Source organism: Papio anubis, chromosome 6 (genome assembly GCF_008728515.1).
Source record: "Papio anubis isolate 15944 chromosome 6, Panubis1.0, whole genome shotgun sequence".
NCBI lineage: Eukaryota > Metazoa > Chordata > Mammalia > Primates > Cercopithecidae > Papio > Papio anubis.
Genome location: NC_044981.1, coordinates 144,326,205 through 144,347,807, shown reverse-complemented (window position 1 = coordinate 144,347,807; position 21,603 = coordinate 144,326,205). Strand labels below are relative to the sequence as shown.

General features: G+C 39.8%; 2 protein-coding genes and 1 long non-coding RNA gene across 4 annotated transcripts in view; 2 read left to right on the top strand and 1 right to left on the bottom strand.

Annotated features, from left to right (window-relative positions):
* Window positions 1-21,603, bottom strand: part of MCM9 (minichromosome maintenance 9 homologous recombination repair factor) — a 120,797-nt gene that overhangs the window by 73,125 nt on the left and 26,069 nt on the right. The gene's annotated exons all lie outside the window — the stretch shown is intronic.
* On the top strand, window positions 5,281-6,066 carry LOC108585615. Its single transcript, XR_001902195.3, has 3 exons — window positions 5,281-5,343; window positions 5,718-5,767; window positions 5,950-6,066. It is a non-coding gene; the product is annotated as an uncharacterized LOC108585615 (long non-coding RNA).
* ASF1A (anti-silencing function 1A histone chaperone) lies at window positions 6,341-20,439 on the top strand. The gene is made up of 4 exons (XM_003898252.5): window positions 6,341-6,784; window positions 13,328-13,443; window positions 18,194-18,370; window positions 19,978-20,439. The coding sequence occupies exons 1-4, from the start codon at window positions 6,676-6,678 to the stop codon at window positions 20,188-20,190; spliced, it is 615 nt and encodes a 204-aa protein (XP_003898301.1). The 5' UTR covers window positions 6,341-6,675; the 3' UTR covers window positions 20,191-20,439.

The following is a 21,603-nucleotide window of genomic DNA, read 5'->3' as shown; positions in this document are numbered from 1 at the left end:
TTGACAAAAGACTTTTATGTAGAACACATAAGGAACTCTTACAACTCAATAATATAAAGACAAATGACCCAATTTTAAAAATAGGCAAAGAGCTGGCATGGTGGCATGCTCCTGTAGTTCCACCTACTCAGGAGGTTGAGGTGGAAGATCACTTGAGCCCAGGAGTTCGAGTCCAGCCAGGGCAACAGAGTGAGACTCTATCTGTATTTAAAAAAAGGGGTGGAGGGGGTGGTTAATGATCTGAACAGACAATTCTCCACAGAAGATATACATAGGGCCAATAAGCATATGAAAGATGCTCAACATCTTTAGCCATCAGGGAAATATAAACCAAAACCACAACGAGATACTACTTCACGCACCACCAAAGCTATCATCAAAAAGATATAACAGCAAGTGTTGGTGGGAATATGGAGAAATTGGAATGCTGGTGGGAATGTAAAATGGTACAGCCACTTTAACAAACAGTCTGGTGGCCGGGCGCAGTGGCTCACGCCTGTAATCCCAGCACTTTGGGAGGCAGCGGTGGGCAGATCACGAGGTCAGGAGATCGAGACCATCCTGGCTAACATGGTGAAACCCCGTCTCTACTAAAAATACAAAAAAGCTGGGCATGGTGGCGGGTGCCTGTAGTCTCATCTACTCAGGAGGCTGAGGCAGGAGAATGGCGTGAACCCGGAAGGCAGAGCTTGCAGTGAGCCGAGATCACTGCACTCTAGCCTGGGCAACAGAGTGAGACTCGTCTCAACACAAACAAACAAACAAACAAACAAGCAACAGTCTGGTAGCTCCTCAAAAAGAGTCACAATATCTGACCCAACAATTCCACTCCTAAGCATAAACCTGGAGAAATGAAAACATTTGTCCCATCCCATGAAAAAATTTGTACACAAATGTTAATAGCAGCATTGTGCATAATAGCCAAAAAGTAGAAACAACCTAGATGTCCATCAACTGACAAATAAAATGTGGTATACCTATACAATGGAATATTATTGGGTAATAAAAAGGAATAAAGCATCAATATATGACACAACATGAATGAAAGCATCAAAAACATAAGTTATGCTTCAAAGATGCTGGTCATAAAAGACTACATATTGTAAGATTCCATTTATATGAAATCTCTAGAATAGGCAAAACTATACAGACAGAAAGTAATTCAGTGCTTGCCTACTGCTTGGGGGATATGCTGGGAAGGGGGATGTGCTAAAGACTACAAAGTATCTTTCTGAGATCATGAAAATACTCTAAAATTGATTGTGATGATGGCTGCACACCTCTGAATATTCTAAAAACTACTGACTCAGACGCTTTAAATGAGTGAATTAAATGTTACATGAATTCTATCTCAATAAAGCTGTTATCTAAAAAAATTACTGTGTAATCATACCAGAGGGTACTTGGATGTGGATTCTTTGTATGCCGGATTCAAAGCCTTAGCAGGCACAAATTCTACCAACCAAATTTCTACCAATTAATTACCTATTAGCTAATTTGTGAAGCATTTCCCCTCCCTATCCTTTCTGGTTTTCGACTCTTTCTAAATGATCATGCATATGAGGCCTCCAATCTCACAAAGCCTACTTGCCTAGCTTCTGCCAAGCATGACTCCATCTAATGTCATTTGTCTCTATAGTAACCAACTAGAAAAGCTGCTATGCTTAGCAATGGCTTTGTACAAGCAGTGGTCTAGCCTAGAGATGTTTTAAAGATTTGAGTCCTCTCTACTGATTACTGCTTTTTTTTCCTGGTATTAAACAGTGAACCTCTGTTGAATGAGAGCAGTAGAGGGTTAGAGAGAAGAGGATGGAATATACTATAAAACATGAAGGAAGATGGACTGCAAGTAGAGACTGAGTTCAAGAGGAAATGAGTTTAGAAGGACCTTGATTGATAAGAGGACTAAGAAGACATGGACAAAAAACTAAGTATAAGAAACAGAAAATAATTTTTAGGCATTTCCATTCATATTCTTCTGGTCGAAAACAACATAATGATATAAACACCAAGAAACTGCCAATAAACGTAATTACAGTGCTTCAGAAAGTTGACTGATGTAATGTATGGTTATCTAAAAGGTATTTTACAGTATAGTCCAGCTATGGATAAGGGATCAGATATAGCTTATATCTTCAACAAACTTCTAACACAATGGTGGGTAGCAAAGAACACAAAACAGTGAAACTTTTATTAGTGAGGTGGAGCAGAGAAGGGGAGAGGGTACACTATGTAACAGACATGGAAACCTTATAAAAACTATAAGGATACATTCCAGGATGTGTAGTTCCATCCCCTACACCTTCCAAGGGACGCCTTTTTCAACAGGAGGCTTGACATCTGTAATACCCCTGTGTGGAGCCTCCCCCAGCTTTGCCTTGGCTGGGTCTCCTTCTCTCTCCCAGTATGCACCTGGACCAACCTCATTAATGGAGCTTTGTTCCTCAAGAGTTCATTAATCAAGTAATTACTGGAGTGTCCGCCAGCCTGTGGGTTCTTCCAGAAAATGATAGCAATCTATTTTTTCTACATACGAAGCCCACTCTAAAATTTACCTGACATGGTGGAGAGTACAGAGGTAGGACAGTCATCAGAGGAACGGGTTTCTGAGCACCAGCATCCTCATTTGTTATATGGGATGATATCTTACCCTCCTACCATTCCTGTTTGTGAGGCTCAAAAACATAGGTATTTTAAAGTTTTTTACAAATGGTCAAGAAAACACTTTTTCTTTTGCCTATTTTAACATAACTGGTTACAGGTGCATCTAACACTTCCTATTCTGCATCATACTTATTTGATTAGTTACCTTTCCTATGAACCATAAGGTCTTTGTTTGTCTTTGACTATTTCTCATAGAGCCTAGCATAAAATTTTCACACAAAAAATGCTCTCCGTATGTATGTAAAGAATTATTGAAATCATTATTGTACAATTTACTCCATTTAGAAATGTCCACGAACTCCATCAAATCTCTAGTCTACATTTATACAGAAAATTTTATTTAAAACTATCATTAAATTTTGACCTATTTCTAATAAATAAAAAGAAGCCTTTTAAACTAACTAAAGACCATATTAAAACAAGCCTTACATGAGAAAAATTTTTAAGTTGGTAATAATACAAATGAGAAGATAATTCAACACAGTGATAGTATAATTACCCCAGGTGGAAATCTAGATTTGAACAAAAGCTAGAGATTAGTACTTCCATTCCTATGATAACTTTTGCAGTAGGCAGGGGCTGACACTCAATTTAATTCCTAGTTCTAATATATTTTAATTCGGCACATTTTGATTTAATTCAATTCTAGTATATTTGAATTCGCTCTTTCATCTCGTTTTGTGTATGACCTCAACTTGACTTCAAGTTTCACTTCTCTGTAGAAGAGTTGTGAATCCATGCAAGGAAGCTGCATCTTGTGTCTTCAGAATTCAAGCTATATGCCCAGTGGTATATACTTCCTCTAAAGAATGGCAACAGCACACCACTCCACATATGCCACACCCTTACTGGCATGGCTAAACGACCACGTCATTTCACTCACAGGAAGTGCTTGGGAACTGATCAATATTTGGATTCAGTAAGATTATATTCTCAAATAAGTTTAGTTCTGAGGGGAAAAATATCTTACAACTATATTAGGTTGTTAGAGTTGCCATAACAAAATATCACTCACTGGGTGGCTTAAACAATAGAAATTTATTTTCTCACAGTTCTGGAAGCTAGAAATCCAAGATCACAGTGTTGGCAGGTTTGGTTTATTCTACAGCCTCTTTGCTTGGCTTGCAAATAGCCACCTTTTTGCTGTGTTTCCTCTATGTGCGTGTGACCCTGGTGCTTCTCTGTAAATCTAAATTTCCCCTTGTGAGGATGCCAGTGAGATTAGATTAGGGCCCACTCTAACCACCTCATTATAATCTCCAAATACAGTCACATTCTGAGGTACCAGGGATTAGTCCTTCAACATACGAATTTGGGGGAGACATAATTCAGTCTAAAACAAGTAACTAGTTCATTTATTTTTGCCCTAAGCACTAGCTTAGGCTTTGTTCATCTTAGAGCTGATAAAATCTCTCTTAGCCATCCTTCCCCCAAGTAACCCATAGTGAGAAGTGATTGGAGGATTACATTCCATGCAGCCCTCCAAACATCATGTGGGACTCCCTTGGGTACTTAATAAAGGAAGACATTCACAGTGACCCATCTGTTGTACAATTAGCTGTTTGGGAGTCATCAAAGTTGTTCAGCAACAGGTCCTACTGATTGCCTCTGAAACCAGACAGAGGCTTTCACAATTCTTTTTTTCCTACAGCATACCAGTTAAATTAGAAATATGCCAGGAGATATGTGAGGAATCCTTTTGGATCTCTCCTGGAGTAAGGTAGTGTCAATGGTGATGAAACTATTGAACAAAGTGTTCAACGACCCTTTAGTATTTCTGACAAGCAATAATACAAGAGTTAAGACAGGAGAAGCCTGGAGCTAATTCTTGCAGCTTCCAGTGAAATGTCGGGGAATCTTTTCTTAAATACTGTTGTATATGGTATATGACGTGTTAAACGAAAAGTTTCAAAGAAAATAAGCCAAATTAGTGGTATCCAGGTAGATCTTTTCAGTCCTTCATGCTGCACATCCACCAAAAGTGAGTTTTATAACGAGTCTCACTGTAACACTTATGGTCAGACTGCAAAATGCACCTGATTTTAACAAGCATAAAATGTCATTTTTATGAGAATGACTAGACTCTCCTCTTAAGAGTACCTGTGATAATCAGACAGCTGCATACACCAGTCTCACAGGAGTTTTAATCTTCAAATGGTCATTTTACCTTACATATACAGAGTGTCTTAAGCATATAGCAATTTCCACTTTATCTTAGCTAGTGTTAGAACCAGCACCAATAACAATGAAGAGTATATGGTTTATCAGTCACAAAAATCTGTGTCTATCACCATAGTTTGACTCTTAATACTCTAATGTCACAAACAACTGGCTTGAAGAAGTCTTTCCTGGTAGGTCCTATATCTAACTGTTCAATCCGTGACAAAAAAAGGGAACTCTTCCCCACTCTAACTGGTCTTCCTAAACGTAGGAGGGGCTGACATTAGCTGTCTCACATTAACTTTCAAAAGACCATCAGATGAAAACGTTTCATCAAAAGCCACCTACTTAAGTATGAACAATGCCCAAAGAATGACAAATCAAAATTCTGGGCACTATCCTAAGAGAAAACTCTTCCAGAACACATACTTCAGAATTAATTTTCTCTCTGAATTTGGCCAAGTTTGGTGGTTTCATTCACAACATTTAAGGAAAAAAGTGACGGTTTATGGATAGCAGGTAATAAAACAAATCTTTATACCACTTACTAGTAATAGAAACGGTTTAGGCTCACAAATGTGTTAAAGCTTTCTCTTTCCCCGCAATGGTAGTCAAGCAGCATAAACGAATCAACATTTCCTCAGTTCAGACCTCAACTGGTTACAGGCAAGCAAGAGCTCCTCAGAATTTGCTTTACCAATGGTTTAGGTCAGAAATTTTTTTGAATGTCTTGCTATGTCTTCGTGTTCTTTTCCCCATCTCTATTATGTTTGTTGCCCTGTTGGTCTCCTGACACTTCCATTTTCTCCTTTTATGTTCCTGCTATGCTCTCCCAATGGCAGTAACCTAGGGTATAACTGATCACACCTCTTGTGATTTTTTTCTTATTCTAGGACTTTCCAGATCTGGACTCCAAAGAAGACGCCCAGGTGTAAGCCCAAAGGTTACCTATTTAAATTTTCCAAGCACAGTGTGTGGAAAATCATTCCTCGCCCTTCATTTTGTGTTGCTTAACGGCGCTGTCGTGCCTAAACGTAGATACTGGCCAAGAGCTAGATTTCCAAAATGGCTTTGCTCCTTTCGAGCTGACATCGGTCTATAACATGCAATTTATTTCCCCTGCAGGCAATCTTTCTCTCTACTCCAAATACTACCCGATACACAGAAAGCTGAACCTAACCCAGTGTAAACACCGATTCTCATCTGCTAAATTCAGCAAGGCCGGCAAAGCTGTTGCAATGATGTAAAAAGAGCGTTAAAAAATAAAAAACACAAAAAAACACACAAAAAAACAAAAAACGCCAAAACACCCACACGAAGCCAACCGGAGGGGCGGGCGTCGGCCGCATCGCGCCCTCCCGCCGCGGCCACGCCTCCCCGCCGCGGCCACGCCCCCGCCGCCCCTCTCCGCGCCGCCGCCGGCGGCCTCCGCGCGGGCCTCCCAGCCCTTATTCCACTCACTTTGTTCTCCGCCTTTGTCCTAATCCACACCAGCAGGTGGAGCCGCAGTTAAAGTTTCCGAGTCCATTCCGGGAGCGGGAGCCCATCTTGCTGGCTGCCGAGGCCCTCGCTGGAGGAGGAGGGTCAGAGCTCGGGTGCAGCCAATCGAGGGCAACGCTGCTACTTATCAGAGCAGAATGGGCTGTAGTTTAGTGAAATAGGAAAGCTGCAAAACACTGTGGAGTGCTCCCGTGTAAATAAAAAGAGGAAAAAAAAAGTTTCTCAAGTCGCCGCTGCACAACGTCGGGCCGGCGCTGGGGCGGGGGTCTGCGCTCTCCCGAGCGGCCGCGCGCTGGACTTTATTGTGCCGCAACCAGCCCCAGTTCCCATTGTTTGTGTTTTTTTCAAAATATGGCAAAGGTTCAGGTGAACAATGTAGTGGTGCTGGATAACCCTTCTCCTTTCTACAACCCGTTCCAGTTCGAGATCACCTTCGAGTGCATCGAGGACCTGTCTGAAGGTGAGTGCGGCGCCCGTGCGCCCGGGCTGTCAGTTGCGGGCTGCAGACGTTGAAAGTTTCCCGGGCCCGGCCTCGCGCTGGGCGGCTGTGTTCGGCGCCTGGCGGCCGCGGGCTGCTCTGCGGAGGGAAACTTGAAGTTGATGGTCGACGGCCGCCGAGGCGCGCGCGGCTTTCCGCCGCAGCCCAGGCGCCTGCCGGGCTCAACTTGCGAGGAACTTGTTTGAGCGGAGGAGCGGAGGTAGCCATGTTGTCAGCTTTGTCTGCGGGCGGGCAGCTCGGAGACCCGCACTCGCGCCCGCGGCGCCTCCTGGGGTCGCGCCGGGCTGGTTCAGCGCCGCCAACAGCCTCCGCGACCCTCCGGGCCCGGGCACGGAGGCTGGGAAGGGAGAGGCTGTGCGTGTGGTCGCGCCGGCGAGTTCGGAGCGGAGCCATCTTACCCCAGTCGAGAATTGGGCCAGCGACCCCGGCGCACGGCGCCTCTTCTTGCCCCTTCGCCCGCCTGCCCCCGGCGAAAGGGAGGCAGTAACTCTCGAGAGCTCACGGTGGAGTCGCCGCACTCTCCGGGCTGGCCATGCCTGGCCGCTTCGGGGAGGAGAGCGAGGCTGTCCTCGCGCTGATTTCTGGCTTCCTCGACCAACCAGCGGGGGAGGCGGGCGCAGGCTCGGCCCCTCCGCGCCGCGGGCTGGGCGCCGGCGCTCCCCGGGGGCCGCGGGTCCTGTTCGGCCGGTCCTGTTCGGCCGGTGCCCGGGATGCGCCGGGATGCTGGCGCGCAGGCTCCCCAACCAACGTGGACTCCTTTCCCCTAATGACGAAAAGCTAATCTCAGGAAGAGAAAGAGAGCTGAGCTAGGAAGTTACATTTAACCTAAGAGCCTAAGAGCAGAAATAAGATACTTAAATAATTTCCAGGACTTAATCTCTGCCTTCTAAATAGTCTGAAAGAAGACTTTCTTCAAGAGCGTGTTGAAATCTAAAATAACTCCACATCCAGATGCAGAACATACCCTAAACATAAAACACAAACGTAGGCTATAAAATTAAGGTAAACTCCTCAGGTCAGTCCAAGAATTCCTGGTATTTTTTCTACATATATTTTAAGGTCTTAAAAATACGTATTCTTAATATGTTTAGTAATAAATATTTAGAAAGCTAAAACAACAATTATCTTTGCTTTAATTATATTTTACTAAAGTAATTCAGTGCTTCATTTGCCAGTTTTGAAGGGGAAATAGTTTAACTTCATCGATGAGGGACATACTTCTTTGAACTAGAAGTGTATTTTTAAAATGCTCTGAAGATGATTTGGCTAATCGTGGCATGTAAAACTTTTCATTTTAAAAACTAGTTTTTAATCTCTAAAATGTATATATCATATGTAAGGTTAATTTTAATTATAAAACAATATATATCATTGTAATAAACTTTTAGAAAGTTGTACAGGCATATATAAAGTTAACAGTTCTCTATACTCAATGCCTTCCCCTATCTCCTTTAGGTAATCACAATTACTACTTTAACATGTGCCCCTCTGTGGGGTTTTTTTTTTTTTTTTTTTTGGTAAACCTATATGAGCATAAATGCACATACATATATAGGGCAAATTTTGAAAGATGATTCATTTATTAAAATAATTTCAAATAGGCCATTGATAACACTTAGGGGTATTTTTCTTATTACTCTGAAGTCATCTGTATGATACTACTATGAATATAAGCATTGCAGCTACCAGGCCCATTTTTCACACCCAACAGTCAGTAATTTTTTTTTTTTATTGCCAACTGCATATAAAAATAGACAAAAACCATTGATCGGTCCATTCCAACTTACACCACAGTGTTTTTCAAATATACCACCAGAAGTTCTTCAAATTACAGGTATTTCTCAAGTGATGCCTTCCATTTTAGGAGTCAGCTCTGAACAAAGAAGATAGATGACTCAGGATGTCGTTACAGGGCTTTTACATTGCATAGATGAAACCAGCCATTCATAAAGCCAAAACATGTTCCATTTTTAACTGGGATCCATTCAGAACCCAGCTGAATCACATCAGGGTTTTACAGTACTGGTGTCAAAAATATACTTATTTCCAATGGTATATTTCACTTCCTAGGCACCATTACTGAGCATTTATTTAGTATTTTAAAAAATATTTTAAGCTGAGTCATACTGAAGCTGCAAAGGAATCTTTCAAAAAGGTGCCATGCCTGTATACTCCACCTAGAGGCTATGTGGATTAAGGAAATTGAGTTTACTTAGCAAAGGCTTCTTATAGGTTCCATACTTTTATATTATAGTTCTTTTAAAAATTCTGTTCTTAAACTATAGATTTTTTTTTTTTTTTAATGAGACAGTCTGGCTCTGGCACTCAGGCTGGATGGAGTGCAGTGGTGCAAACACAGCTACCTGCAGCCTCAACCTCCTGGGCTCAAGCAATCCTCCCACCTCAGCCTCCTGAGTAGCTGGGACCATAGTCAATGTGCCACCACACTGGGCTAATATTTTAATTTTTTGTAGAGATGGAGTTTTGCCATGTTGCCCAAGCTGGTCTCGAACCCCTGGGCTCAAGCAGTCCTCCCACCCCTGCCTCCCAAAGTGTTGTGATTATAGTGAGCCCACTGCACCCAGCCCAAACTATAGAACATTTTGAAAAGAATTTTCTTTGTAAGTTATTTTGCCTCAAGTCTCAAAGCAGAGTTTGGCCACCATTTTTCATACTTTCGTCAATAGCCCCCAAACATTTACTTTTCTTTAAGAGCTGCTCTGTAGCTTTGCTTCAGAAAAAGCTGTGAGGAATATCTGGTCTTAAGATAATTTGATTCTTTCTAATATAGGGCTTATATCAGGGGTTAAGACAGCCTGAGATCCTGGCTAGATGTGCTTGATGGTTACCAAGCCTGTACAAGTTTTGATTGACCATCCTGCCATTCTTAAATTTATATATAATCTTAATTACAGCTACTCTCAATTGAATACTTATACTAGAATTGAGCACGGTGTTTCATACTTTCCAACTTCAGCTTGTTCTAATTCCAAAGCCTACATACTTTCCACTAGACCACAGGTCTTCCCAAGTAGTGTAATTAGCTAAAAATTCCCTTGATGACTTCCCTCATTCACTCACTCTCACCACAAATGGAAATACTTTCAGGCTGGGTAAATCATTTAATCATGATTACTGTGATTAAATAAAAGTTAACGTTAAAATAAATGAACAGATTTCTTCACCTGAGAACTTATGTAAAGCATCTGACCTTACCCTTTCTCCCTCAAATACAGGGGGCAGAGGAATTAAATGAAAGCTGGGTTTAAAAAAAAAAAAAACTGATGCTCATGTATAAAAAAGTACTGAGCATGTAAAACTCAGTAACTATAGCAAGCATCCCATAAACATAAAAATCAATGTACAAGTGTTCCCTGAGTTGCAGCCTATTCTTGTTAAGGCAAGATTATCTCACCATCGCCTCTGCTCTCACTTCCCCTGCAAATAAATTCCCTTATTCCACTGCTAACTTCAGAGCTAGAAAGAATTTATCTTATCTTCCCAGTTAGGTTTCCAGAAGCAGCCCAGGGTTTGTAGGCATAGCTTGGATTCTGATTCTTTGATGTACAAACTATGAATTTGTGTAGATTACTTCTCAGAGTCTCAACTTATTTGCATAATGGTGATAATTTGATCCATATGATGAAGCTGTTGAGATTTAAACAATAGGTAAGAAGTGGCAGGATTAATACCCAGCATATAGTAGGTATGTTCTAAAATAGGTTTATAAATTATGGCTGTGTTCCTATGCCAGTCCACAAATGCCAATTTATACCACTTAGGATCCAGGGGCGTTATATGTAGTGGTACAATTATATATAAAATTAAAATTTATGAAAACCTTTATGTGATAATTTTTCTCTTTTTTTGGAGACAATCTCGTTCCGTTGCTTAGGCTGGAGTGCAGTGGCGCGATCTCGGCTCACTACAACCTCCGCCTCCTGGGTTCAAGCGAGTCTTGTGCCTCAGCCTCCCGAGTAGCTGGGACCACAGGCATGTGTCACTCCTCATTTTCGTATTTTTAGTGGAGATGGGTTTCACCATGTTTGCCAGGCTGGTCTCAAACTCCTAACCTCAAGCGATCCAGCCACCTCAGCCTCCCACAATGCTGGGATTACAGGCGTGAGCCACTGTGCCCAGCCACTCTATGTGATGATTGTTAGTCTTATCCTCACTTGGCTAGTTTAGTACCTTTCACACCACTTGCTTAAAACAGTTTCTTCACTTGCTTTTTGGGTCACCTACCTCATTTGCCACTTGTTTTGTAACTTACTTTGTTTATTTATCCTCTTATCTTTGGAGGTCTCGAATCTCATTCCTTAGAGCAAGCCTATGTATTTTTACGGCTTAACATATCATTGACAGTTTCCAAATTTTTATCCTGCCTATTCAGTATCTCTACTTAGATAGCAGACATCTCAAATATGTCTAAAATGAACTCCTGATTGTTCCTCCACCCCATGTCACCCCCCTGCAAAAGTGGCTCCTGCTGCTTTCATCTTAAGAATTTTATCCAGAATATAACTGTTGCACAGTCCCATGGCCACATGAGGTCCATGCCACTATAATTTCTTGCCTCAATTGTTGAAATATTCTGTTTCTTCCCTTGTCCTCTTACATTCTATATTGAACACAGCAATCAAAGCATTCCTTTTAAAATGAAAGTTGGGGCCTGGCGTGGTGGCTCACGCCTGTAATCCCAGCATTTTGGGAGGCCGAGGTGGGCGGATCACGAGGTCAGGATCGAGACCATCCTGGTGAACACGGTGAAACCCCGTCTCTACTAAAAATACAAAAAAAATTAGCCGGGCATGGTGGCGGGCACCTGTAGTCCCAGCTTCTTGGGAGGCTGAGGCAGGAGAATGGCGTGAACCTGGGAGGCAACGGAGCTTGCAGTGAGCGGAGATTGTGCCACTGCACTCCAGCCTGGGTGACACAGCGAGACTCCATCTCAAAAAAAAAAAAAAATGAAAGTTGGCTCCTGTTACTGCTCTGCTCAAAACCCTCCGATGGCTTCCCATGCCACTCAGTGTGAAAGCCAGAGTCCTTATGATGGCCTTCAAAACCGCATGATCTGGCTGTTCTCCTCATCCTCAATTATAGGGTTAGTTGCTTTCCCCCTTGCTTTCATTCTGTTCCAGCCCTGGCCTCCTTGCTTTTTCTTGCCAAGTGTACCCTACCTCTGGCCTTTGTATTTGCCGTTCCCTCTGATGAGATACTTATATTGCCTATTTCCTCTCTATCTCCATCAACAGATGATCTCAGGAGATGTCAGATGCAGCACCCTGCATCTGGAAATGTGCTGGAAGCTGGAAATATAAATGGTCTAGTTCTAGGACAGAGCCATGACATAATAGGTCCTCAGAAAGTGATTAGTGACTTAATAAGAGAAAATAAAAAAGGACCTTTCAGTTGATTGTAGTTTACAATACAATATAAATGAGCAGTACGTTACTATTTCTATTATCAACTTAGGGAACAAAATTATCTACAGTTACACAAAAATGGCAACACATGATGGCACTAACTAGATTGTCAAAAGTGACCCAGAAACTCACCCTTTGGGAGTGCTTATGTAACAGTGTGTTGAATGCAAGAGGCAGGCCCCACAGTGCAAAATACGTAAAGAATATGAAGAGGTCTCTCAGAGATGGTTTGTATTACAAAGTTATCTTCTTCCCGGACTAAACAGGAGACTCCTCCAAAGAGTTCTACTCATCTCTGGGTTCACTTCACAGAACACATTGTAAAGCATGCTCAGTAAAATCTGCTATATTGAATTACATGTAACGCCTTGAGTTGCACCTGAATGAATGTCTTTTCCTCCTGCCTATCTCCGCTGTGTATACTCTATTGTATCACGTGGTGTAAAGATCTTGGTTTCCTCTTCCCAATTTAAAGAATGTACAACACGGGGGTGCCATAAGGGAAAAACCCCATCGTCATCCTTTAGACAGTTGATGAGCTGAAGCCACTTACTTCTGAGCCACAAGGGAGGTTTTACTAATAATTTTTCTACTTTGGAGCTCTGTGATTATTTAGATCTCTGCAACATAGTATAGGGCTGCCCTTCCAAAGTGTGTTGAGGAGGACATTAAAAGATGACATACAAAAAAAGGGGGATTCCATAGCCAAATAAATTTGGGAAATGCTGGATTAATGTTACTGGTATTCTTTACTGAAGGATGTCTCAGAAAATTTACTATGCCAGTGTGCTTTATGAATCCTCAAGGTTTACAGCATTTCCCAAGTGTTTGGCTATGTTATCTTGTTTGTGAGGCACTGTCTAGGAACTAGTGTTTCACAAAAGAATATTTTGAGAAACTCTGATATAAAGTATGAACTCTGGTAAGAACTTTATAAAGAGCATTTCACTGCCTTTCTGGATTGCCATGAGAAGCCTAACAGCCAGTAAGTGGCTAAGTGGACATTAAAAGGGTCTTTGATGTCATCTGGTAATGTAATTACTGAATATGAAGTAATGCTTTGGTTTTTTAACCCTAGACTTGGAATGGAAAATTATCTATGTGGGCTCTGCAGAAAGTGAAGAATACGATCAAGTTTTAGACTCTGTTTTAGTGGGCCCTGTTCCTGCAGGAAGGCATATGTTTGTATTTCAGGTAAGATTAATCTTGGTAAATGTGTATGCCACATATGTTTTGAAGTAGACTATATTATCTATTATAACTGTTATCCCTTTCCTTTTGGGTTAAATAACTCTGTTTCTGCTGCATTCACTTTTAATCTGTTTCCATCTTGTTTTAGGCAGTCTCTGTGTCACAAAGGAACTCTTACTTCCTGGTTTTATATGCTGAGATATGTTAATGTGATGTTTATTTTAGGGAGATGCACAGCCTGCAGTAAACTTTATACTGTATCATGGCACACAGGGTGGTGAATTTTGGGCTCTTCCTGTGAATAGCATCTAAGTATCAGACTTCCCAGGTGGCTGTCTAGCATCCCAAAACATGGATTCAAAATATCTAAAACTAACTGGCATTGTCAGTAATATGCATCTTCAGTTTATGGTTTTAGCTACTATAACTGATGATGTAACAAAAACAACTTTATTTCAGCATAATCAGTAGTTGAGCTAGGTTAACAGATATGTTTAGTGGATACAGATGTGTGGTCTTGGATCACTGGAATGACATTCCAGAGTTTACTAAAGCATCTAATAATCTACATTATCTTATAGAGGACTACTTTTGCAAATTTACTACCCCACTAGGTATTTGTGAGGAGAAGTTCTAGTCATAAAAATTATGTTCTTAGATACCACTGAGAGTATTTGGATCTATACCAAGGCTTCAGACATTGTCTTCTATATTCAAAAGTGTTATTTCTTTTAATCCATGTTAAATTGCTATATGAAACCATTCAATTATTCCTCAATTATGCATGCTTCTTTATAAGAGAGATATTTGTAATAGACCAAAGAGTAACTAGCCATAGGTTTTTTAAAACTACTATTAATTTCTGTTACAAGTATTTCAACCCAACAAAGTCCCATCAGTTAAGTGGAACTCACTGAAAAGACTTAATCCAGAAAGAAAATCTCACTCTTCCTATGCCTGACCTCTGTTTTCTCACTTCACAGATGGGACCAATTTAAATGAAAACTGTTGGTCAAATAATCCTATCAGAAACTGGCAAAGAATCACTTAGACACATGCTATCTCTAGAGCTGCTACCTTTCCCTCCCCTGTCCTAAATACAGAATTTAGAATCTTGGTTTCCTAGCCGTAGTACTTTTGATTAAAAAGCAACAAATAATTTACTGTATCTAAAGAAATAGCTAAGAAAAGCTCAAATATACTAATTAAATACATGAGTTAAAAGTGCTGTTAATCAAAGTTGTGTGAGTGCATAACCCTGTAAAAGACATGGGTAACACAATGCCCTGCAGGAGGAAGCACTGCAGTTACAGATACAGGTCAAATGCCGACACCTCTGCTTATTGCTGTGTGACTTTACCTGCCTAACCTCCTCCCTTAGTCACTCCAGTCTTCTATAAAATGTGGATAATATTCTATCTCATTAAAATGTGATGGGGAATAAAACAGTACACTCAACTCACTCATAAATAGTGCCCTATTCCTATAATTAGAACTACATTTTTATTCTCTTACCTTCTTGAAATTGTTATATAAAAAAGCAGGACTTGCTTTGACCCACAGGCCTGGGGAACCCATACTTTACTGATAATTCATGATACAGTAAAAGAAACCTGGGTTGACATGTACTGATATACCTTTGGTTTTTTGTTTTTTGTTTTTTTGCTACTATAAGAACTTACAAATAAATGCCTTGTTATTGAAACAAACCCTGAAAATCTTTTGTGTTTGTTATTAAGCATACTCCTAAGCTTTTGGCTGAAAGTGCTATAGGAAAAAAATGTATTCAAAAGCATTTCCTGCCAGTGATCTTCACGTAGTTTTACCTTGGTGTCAGTGTACATGTTGCAAAAAAGAACAGAGGAGGCACAATGTATATTCAGCCTGAAGGTTTTGCAAAATTCACCATTATCAACAGAAAGAGACTAAATTACAGCTTTTGTTTTGGGTTTTAAAACTGCTATAGTAATCTCCTGGTCTGCCACAATTTTGCCTCTCTAAATGGTTAAACATGTCTTTCTTCTGAATGAGTCAAAGGCTACCAGGAAGATGTCCAGACATCTGCCTAGTATTGCCAGCTACAGTCAAAACAAAGATCTCTGCTCATCACTTCTGCATCCTAAATTATTTGAAAGGCCTACAAGTTTCTCTACTCAAATTTGCTCAAAATGAATCCTTTTCAAATTGTAAAATGCTTTTAAAAAAATGTTTTATATTTACAACAGATTTTAAAACAGAAACACGCCTAGAACCAATTCACTGAAGGGAAGCAATATGGGGGAAGAGTTCTCATAGCAGTACTGAACTATTATGTATTTCCCATCTCCACCCACTTCCAGGTATATTAGAATCCGTTTGGGTACACTGGAAGTAATCTAACCCCTCTGCGCAGGGGTGTGTAGAATCTCTAAGACAAACAGCATATTCTCCAGGACAAGGCTGGCTGTCCCTATCCTGGTGTCTCGCCAAAGAGATCATAAACCCCTTTGGGACAGGAACTGAGTTACCGATGAATTCCAAAATAATAAGTGCTCAGAGCTGAGCCACACATGAGATTATAAAGATGAACTGGATGGGACTCCTGCCCTGGATAAAGCGTAGCATCTAGAAGAGAAGACTGAAAAATAAACATATTTAGATCACAGGGCATACATTCTTAAAGAATTTGTGACAAGAAATATCAGCACATAAAAAAGGAATCTATTGATTCTACCTTCTGAGTTAGAAAGGGCATCACTAAGAATACACTCAATGTAAGCTCCAAAAAAGATTAAAAGTTGAATTTTTCAGGATGTGAGAAAAGGACCTTTCAGGCCAAGGGAACAGTATGTTAGAAGCACAGGGGGTGAAATATTTCTTTTTTAAATTTGTTTTTGTAGAGATGGAGTTTCGCCATGTTGCCCAGGATAATCTCAAAACTCCTGGGCTCAAGTGATCCGCCCACCTTAGCCTCCCAAAGTGCTAGGATTACAGGCATGAGCCACTGTGCTCGGACAGAGTGTGAAAGATTTATCACCAAGTTTTAAAGAACCTGTGTAATTCATATCTCTAGAACAAGGGTGGAGTTAAAGGAGGTATGAATGGAGATGTTGGTTGGAGACAAACTGAGAAGGGCCTTATCAATGAAGTTAAAGAACTGAGATTTTATCCTTTAGAAAAGGGAATACTCATCTGAGGGTTTTAATAATCTGAGGTTTTAAAACCAAAGAGAAAGGAACAGATCTGTGTTAATGCTGGTAGCAGTGCAAATGATAGGCTACAGCTGGGGAGATCAGTTAGAAAATTCTAAGCAATATTCCAGATAGGAGATGACATGAATTCAGCCTCCAGAAATGAAAAATGCTGAGACTGACTAGATATAGGAGATAAGGGAGTGAGCGTGACTGAGATTTTTAGCCTAGGACACTAGGTAGCAATTTTATGCCTTTTTGTATCATCTACCTGTGTTAAGGATACAGTAAACATTAGTCTTCAACTTTCCCAAGCTAAGGCATTGGCTAAAGTGCTCATCTAGGCCTAGGAATATTCCTTGGTGCCCTGGCAACAGGTAAGCTAATTTGCTGGGACTTGATCCATTTACCACCCAGAATGGCTGCCTCAGATGCCTCAGCCATCACTGCCTGTGTTCCCCAGCCTATGGCTCCTTCCATTCGGTCATCTCATTACTATCCTGCACACTACGGTGGATGGGACCATGCCCTTCACTCATGCTCTTAGTCTAGTCTAACTCAATTTACTTTTGCATTCCTCAAGGTTCACCTTACAATAGCTTGATTTAAAACAAGGTCTTTGACATCTGCCTAAAACAATCTTTACCTTCATTGGTTTCCACATTATGTGTGGTTTAAACAGCATACTATATTGTAGAGTCTAGCAAAGTAACTATTCATAATAGAGGGTTATTAATATTTTTTGAAAATCTGCTATGTAGCTATTTCCATCTCATTTTCAGTTTTGTTTTGTTTGAGACGGAGTCTCACTTTGTTGCCAGGCTGGAGTGCAGTGGTGCAATTTCAGTTCACTGCAACTTCTGCCTCCCAGGTTCAACCGATTCTCCTGCCTCAGCCTCCCAAGTAGCTGGGACTACAGGTGTGTGCCACCATGCCCAGCTAATTTTTGTATTTTTAGTAGAGACGGGGTTTCATCATGTTGGCCAGGTTGGTCTCAATCTCTTGACGTTGTGATCCACCCACCTTGGCCTCCCAAAGTGCTGGGATTACAGGCCTGAGCCACCGTACCCAGCCTCATTTTCAGTTTTATACTAATTTACTATTAGAATACCTGTGGGGGTGGTTGAGTGGGTATGAGAATATAAGTATCCTGGGTTGGAGAGGGAAACTGGTATAATAAACATTTGTGACCAACAGGCTATGAGGAGATAATACTTAACTAATTTAGGTCTGAAAATAATGACTGAAAAGGTTAAAATCAATTGCTGACTATAAAGGTTTTATAATGAATAGTGTATAATCCTTCATGAATCACCACGCAGTGTAGCCAGAATTTCTTCCTTTTAGACGTGTAGTCATGCTTTCAAGTATCGAGGGTCCTTATGTATGCTGTGGTGAGACATGAACTGTCTTTTCCAGCTTATTATAAGTCAGTCAAAAATGAGCATTTTCCTTCTCAGTATGATTTCCAAGTTTTTGTTGTTGCGTCCTCAACTGATGGTTCTAGGTAACAAACTCCAGTCTTGCCTGCCACTAACAGCCTTTTGTGTGTGTGTGTTTCTTTTCTTTTTAATTTATTCTAGGCTGATGCACCTAATCCAGGACTCATTCCAGATGCAGACGCAGTAGGCGTAACTGTTGTGCTAATTACTTGTACCTATCGAGGACAAGAATTTATTAGAGTTGGCTATTATGTAAATAATGAATATACTGAGACAGAATTAAGGGAAAATCCGCCAGTAAAACCAGACTTTTCTAAGGTAATGTTCTTACTATTCCTTTTTAACTACTTTTACTATGCAATTTTTAAAGCAGTTGCTATTGCAATTTCATAGTATACTATTAAAATGGCTTTGAGATAAAATAAATCTGAGGTCCTTATGCCAACTGGGCAAACTAATTATTGTTCCATTACCATGGATAACTTTAAACCCTACCTTCAGATGAGTCATTAGTAATTAATGTAGGCAGACACCTTGAGCATTTCTGATGGTTTAGAAAAATGAAAGTACCTCTTTTTTTTTCTGAGATAGTGCCCTGCCCTGTTGCTCAGGCTGGAGTGCAGTGGCGTGATTTCAGCTCCCTGCAACCTCTTCCTCCCAGGTTCAAGCGATTCTCCTGCCTCAGCATCCCAAGTAGCTGGGACTACAGGTGTATACCAACACACCCGGATAATTTTTGTATTTTTAGTAGACACGGAGTTCTACCATGTTGGCCAGGCTAGTCTTGAACTCCTGACCTCAGGTGATCTGCCTACCTCGACCTCCCAAAGTGCTGCAATTACAGGTGTGAGCCACCGCGCCCAGCGAAAGTACTTCTTGTAAGAGACAGGCCTTTGTTTATGGCTTTCTGTATAGCATTTGCCATATTGATTATTCCCATCATGATTCTGTTCATTTCAACCTTTAGGACATACAAATTCATTTTTGTTGTACTAATTATTCAATGATGATATTTTTGTGTGTAACTCTTCCCAAAATTGTGAGAGAAAGTTTTGTGTTTGTTTTTTCTATGAACACAGTTATCTCAAAACACCTACATGCTTTATCTGCTGTTCTTAGAAGTTAAACTAATGGTCTTAAATATTTCTGGTAACTGAAAACAGCTTAAATTCTGAGTGAGAAGATGAAATCTATGATTCAGTATTCTTAAAGATACTTAGTACTTTCTGATTTTTCACTGGGAACTATAACAGTTTAGTAACTGGTGATTTTGTGAGAGTACACAGTAAATGAAGTTGAACATGGCACTCTATCTGCCAGACCATGCAGGAAAAATTACATGGCAACAGAATAGAATGTTCTCATGTTCTCCTTTCTGATAATAAGGCAGAACTATTTTTCACCCTTGTTGTGGTACCTTCCATTGATCCAATTTGTTATCTCTGAAGCACCTTGTATAGCACAAAAGAAAAGAAACGGGACTGTTTCTAAGAATGAGCTGTCTTTAAAAGGTATAGGAAACCATTAATAATAATAAGATGTATTTGACAATTTTTCATTTTCCTTGAAAACATATCTAAACAACCTAGTAGCTTGTTAAATAAAGCATCTTCTAAAGCATTCACTTTCAAAAAAGAGGAGATTCTTTCTTTTAGAAAACAGAAGTATAGGAGTTAAGTAGTTAAAAAGCCAGACAAATCCCCTCAGATTCTCCGTATATTGTTTCTGTTCGTCTAAAATAACTTCTTTGCTACAGCCCTAGTCCTTATTAGTTATATTTAAGGTACTTAACTTGAGTTATACCTTTGTATATGAACTTAGCCCTTTAGAAGTACTAACAGGAACCATTTTAGTAAGCTCCTATTTGTATATGGTGATTTAACTTTTGTAGTGTTTACCATCTGGATGTTTCCTTTTTCCTCTAGCTTCAAAGGAATATTTTGGCATCTAATCCCAGGGTCACAAGATTCCACATTAATTGGGAAGACAACACAGAAAAACTGGAAGATGCAGAGAGCAGTAATCCAAATCTACAGTCACTTCTTTCAACAGATGCATTACCTTCAGCATCAAAGGGATGGTCCACATCAGAAAACTCACTAAATGTCATGTTAGAATCCCACATGGACTGCATGTGACCACCTACCATCCCTTTAGTACAAATTAAGCTATTAAAAATACACAGAACTATTTCCCTGAAATTCCGTAAGTACATAGTCAAAACACAATGTGAAGAATTTGTTTAAAAACATCCTGTAGAAAGTTTATAAGAAAACCAGTATTTGAACAAATTGTGGAATATAAATACAACTATTTTTAAGTAATTTTTTTCTCTAATGTGTTATTTTATTTGTTCTGAAACTAATCTGATTAAAGCATATATATTATTTTCTTCTCCTGTATATGTAATGAAAGCACTTATAAAGAAACATGAATCATTAGACCAGGTTGTAAAGATGTCTTGGCCTCCGGGACAAAATCTTTGGACGACTATTTTACTGGCCTTTGAAAGAACAAAGTTTACTTCAACTAAAATGTTTCTTCCCGTGAAGACATATAGTATCATTTTAATTTAAGGGGCAGATTTCCATTCTTTTTTGGCATGTCCTTAAAAAGGGGATTTGAAATCAACTATATGCTACCAAGAACTTGAGGATCCAATTTTCCAAGCCACCATGAAGCCTCTTATGGCTACTATTATAGTTCATGTGATGTTGGAGAGCATTTGATTTGCTTTGTAAGAAAATAACAAACATGGCTAATTGTTTAAAAGGTCCCCTGGCTATGGTTTTTGTTTTTATAACAGAGTTCAGAATATCAGCATTTCTTGAATCATACATCATTATTGCCCAATGAATTTAAGACCAAATACAGTATCGGGAGAAAATACAAACTCCCTATGTTTAAGAATAGGAGATTATAATGGCTCAAATTTGTTCATTTGATTTCTAAAAATACCGTGAACTTTAAAAATTCTTTTAATAGATCATGTTATTGGCAATATTTATATAAAAACCATGGATTTAGAAAGGTATATTTAGCTTTATCATAATAGATATGTTACTATTTTGGAAATATATGTATTTTCACACCTGTAGTACTCTTCCCCATTTCCTCTGACACTCATGCAGAATGAGATCAGGCATATTTGTGGTTGACGTACTCTAGATAGCTTTTCCAACAAGTTTTTGAAAAGCAATCTTGGAAAGGAATTAATTAACTAAATGGGGTAAAAGGTTTCTTTTTCTTTGAGAGTTAAGTCCTTCCTCAAAAATTTTCTTATGCTCCATAAAATTAAGGGTAGAATATTTTCATTATTCTTGCAGCTAAGCAAGACAGCCATATGATGCAGGTTATGCAGTGCCTTCATATCTAAAACTTTTATACTGCACTTTTTAAAGCTTTTATGTTGAGGAAAGGAAAAGGGCATTTGTCTAAATACGGATTCTGAGTTGTATATATTTCCTATCATTCTAAAAAAGTGAATTTGTGAAGCAAAAGTTTTGCCAGATGTTAAACTTTGAATTTAATATACCAGATTATTAAAATAT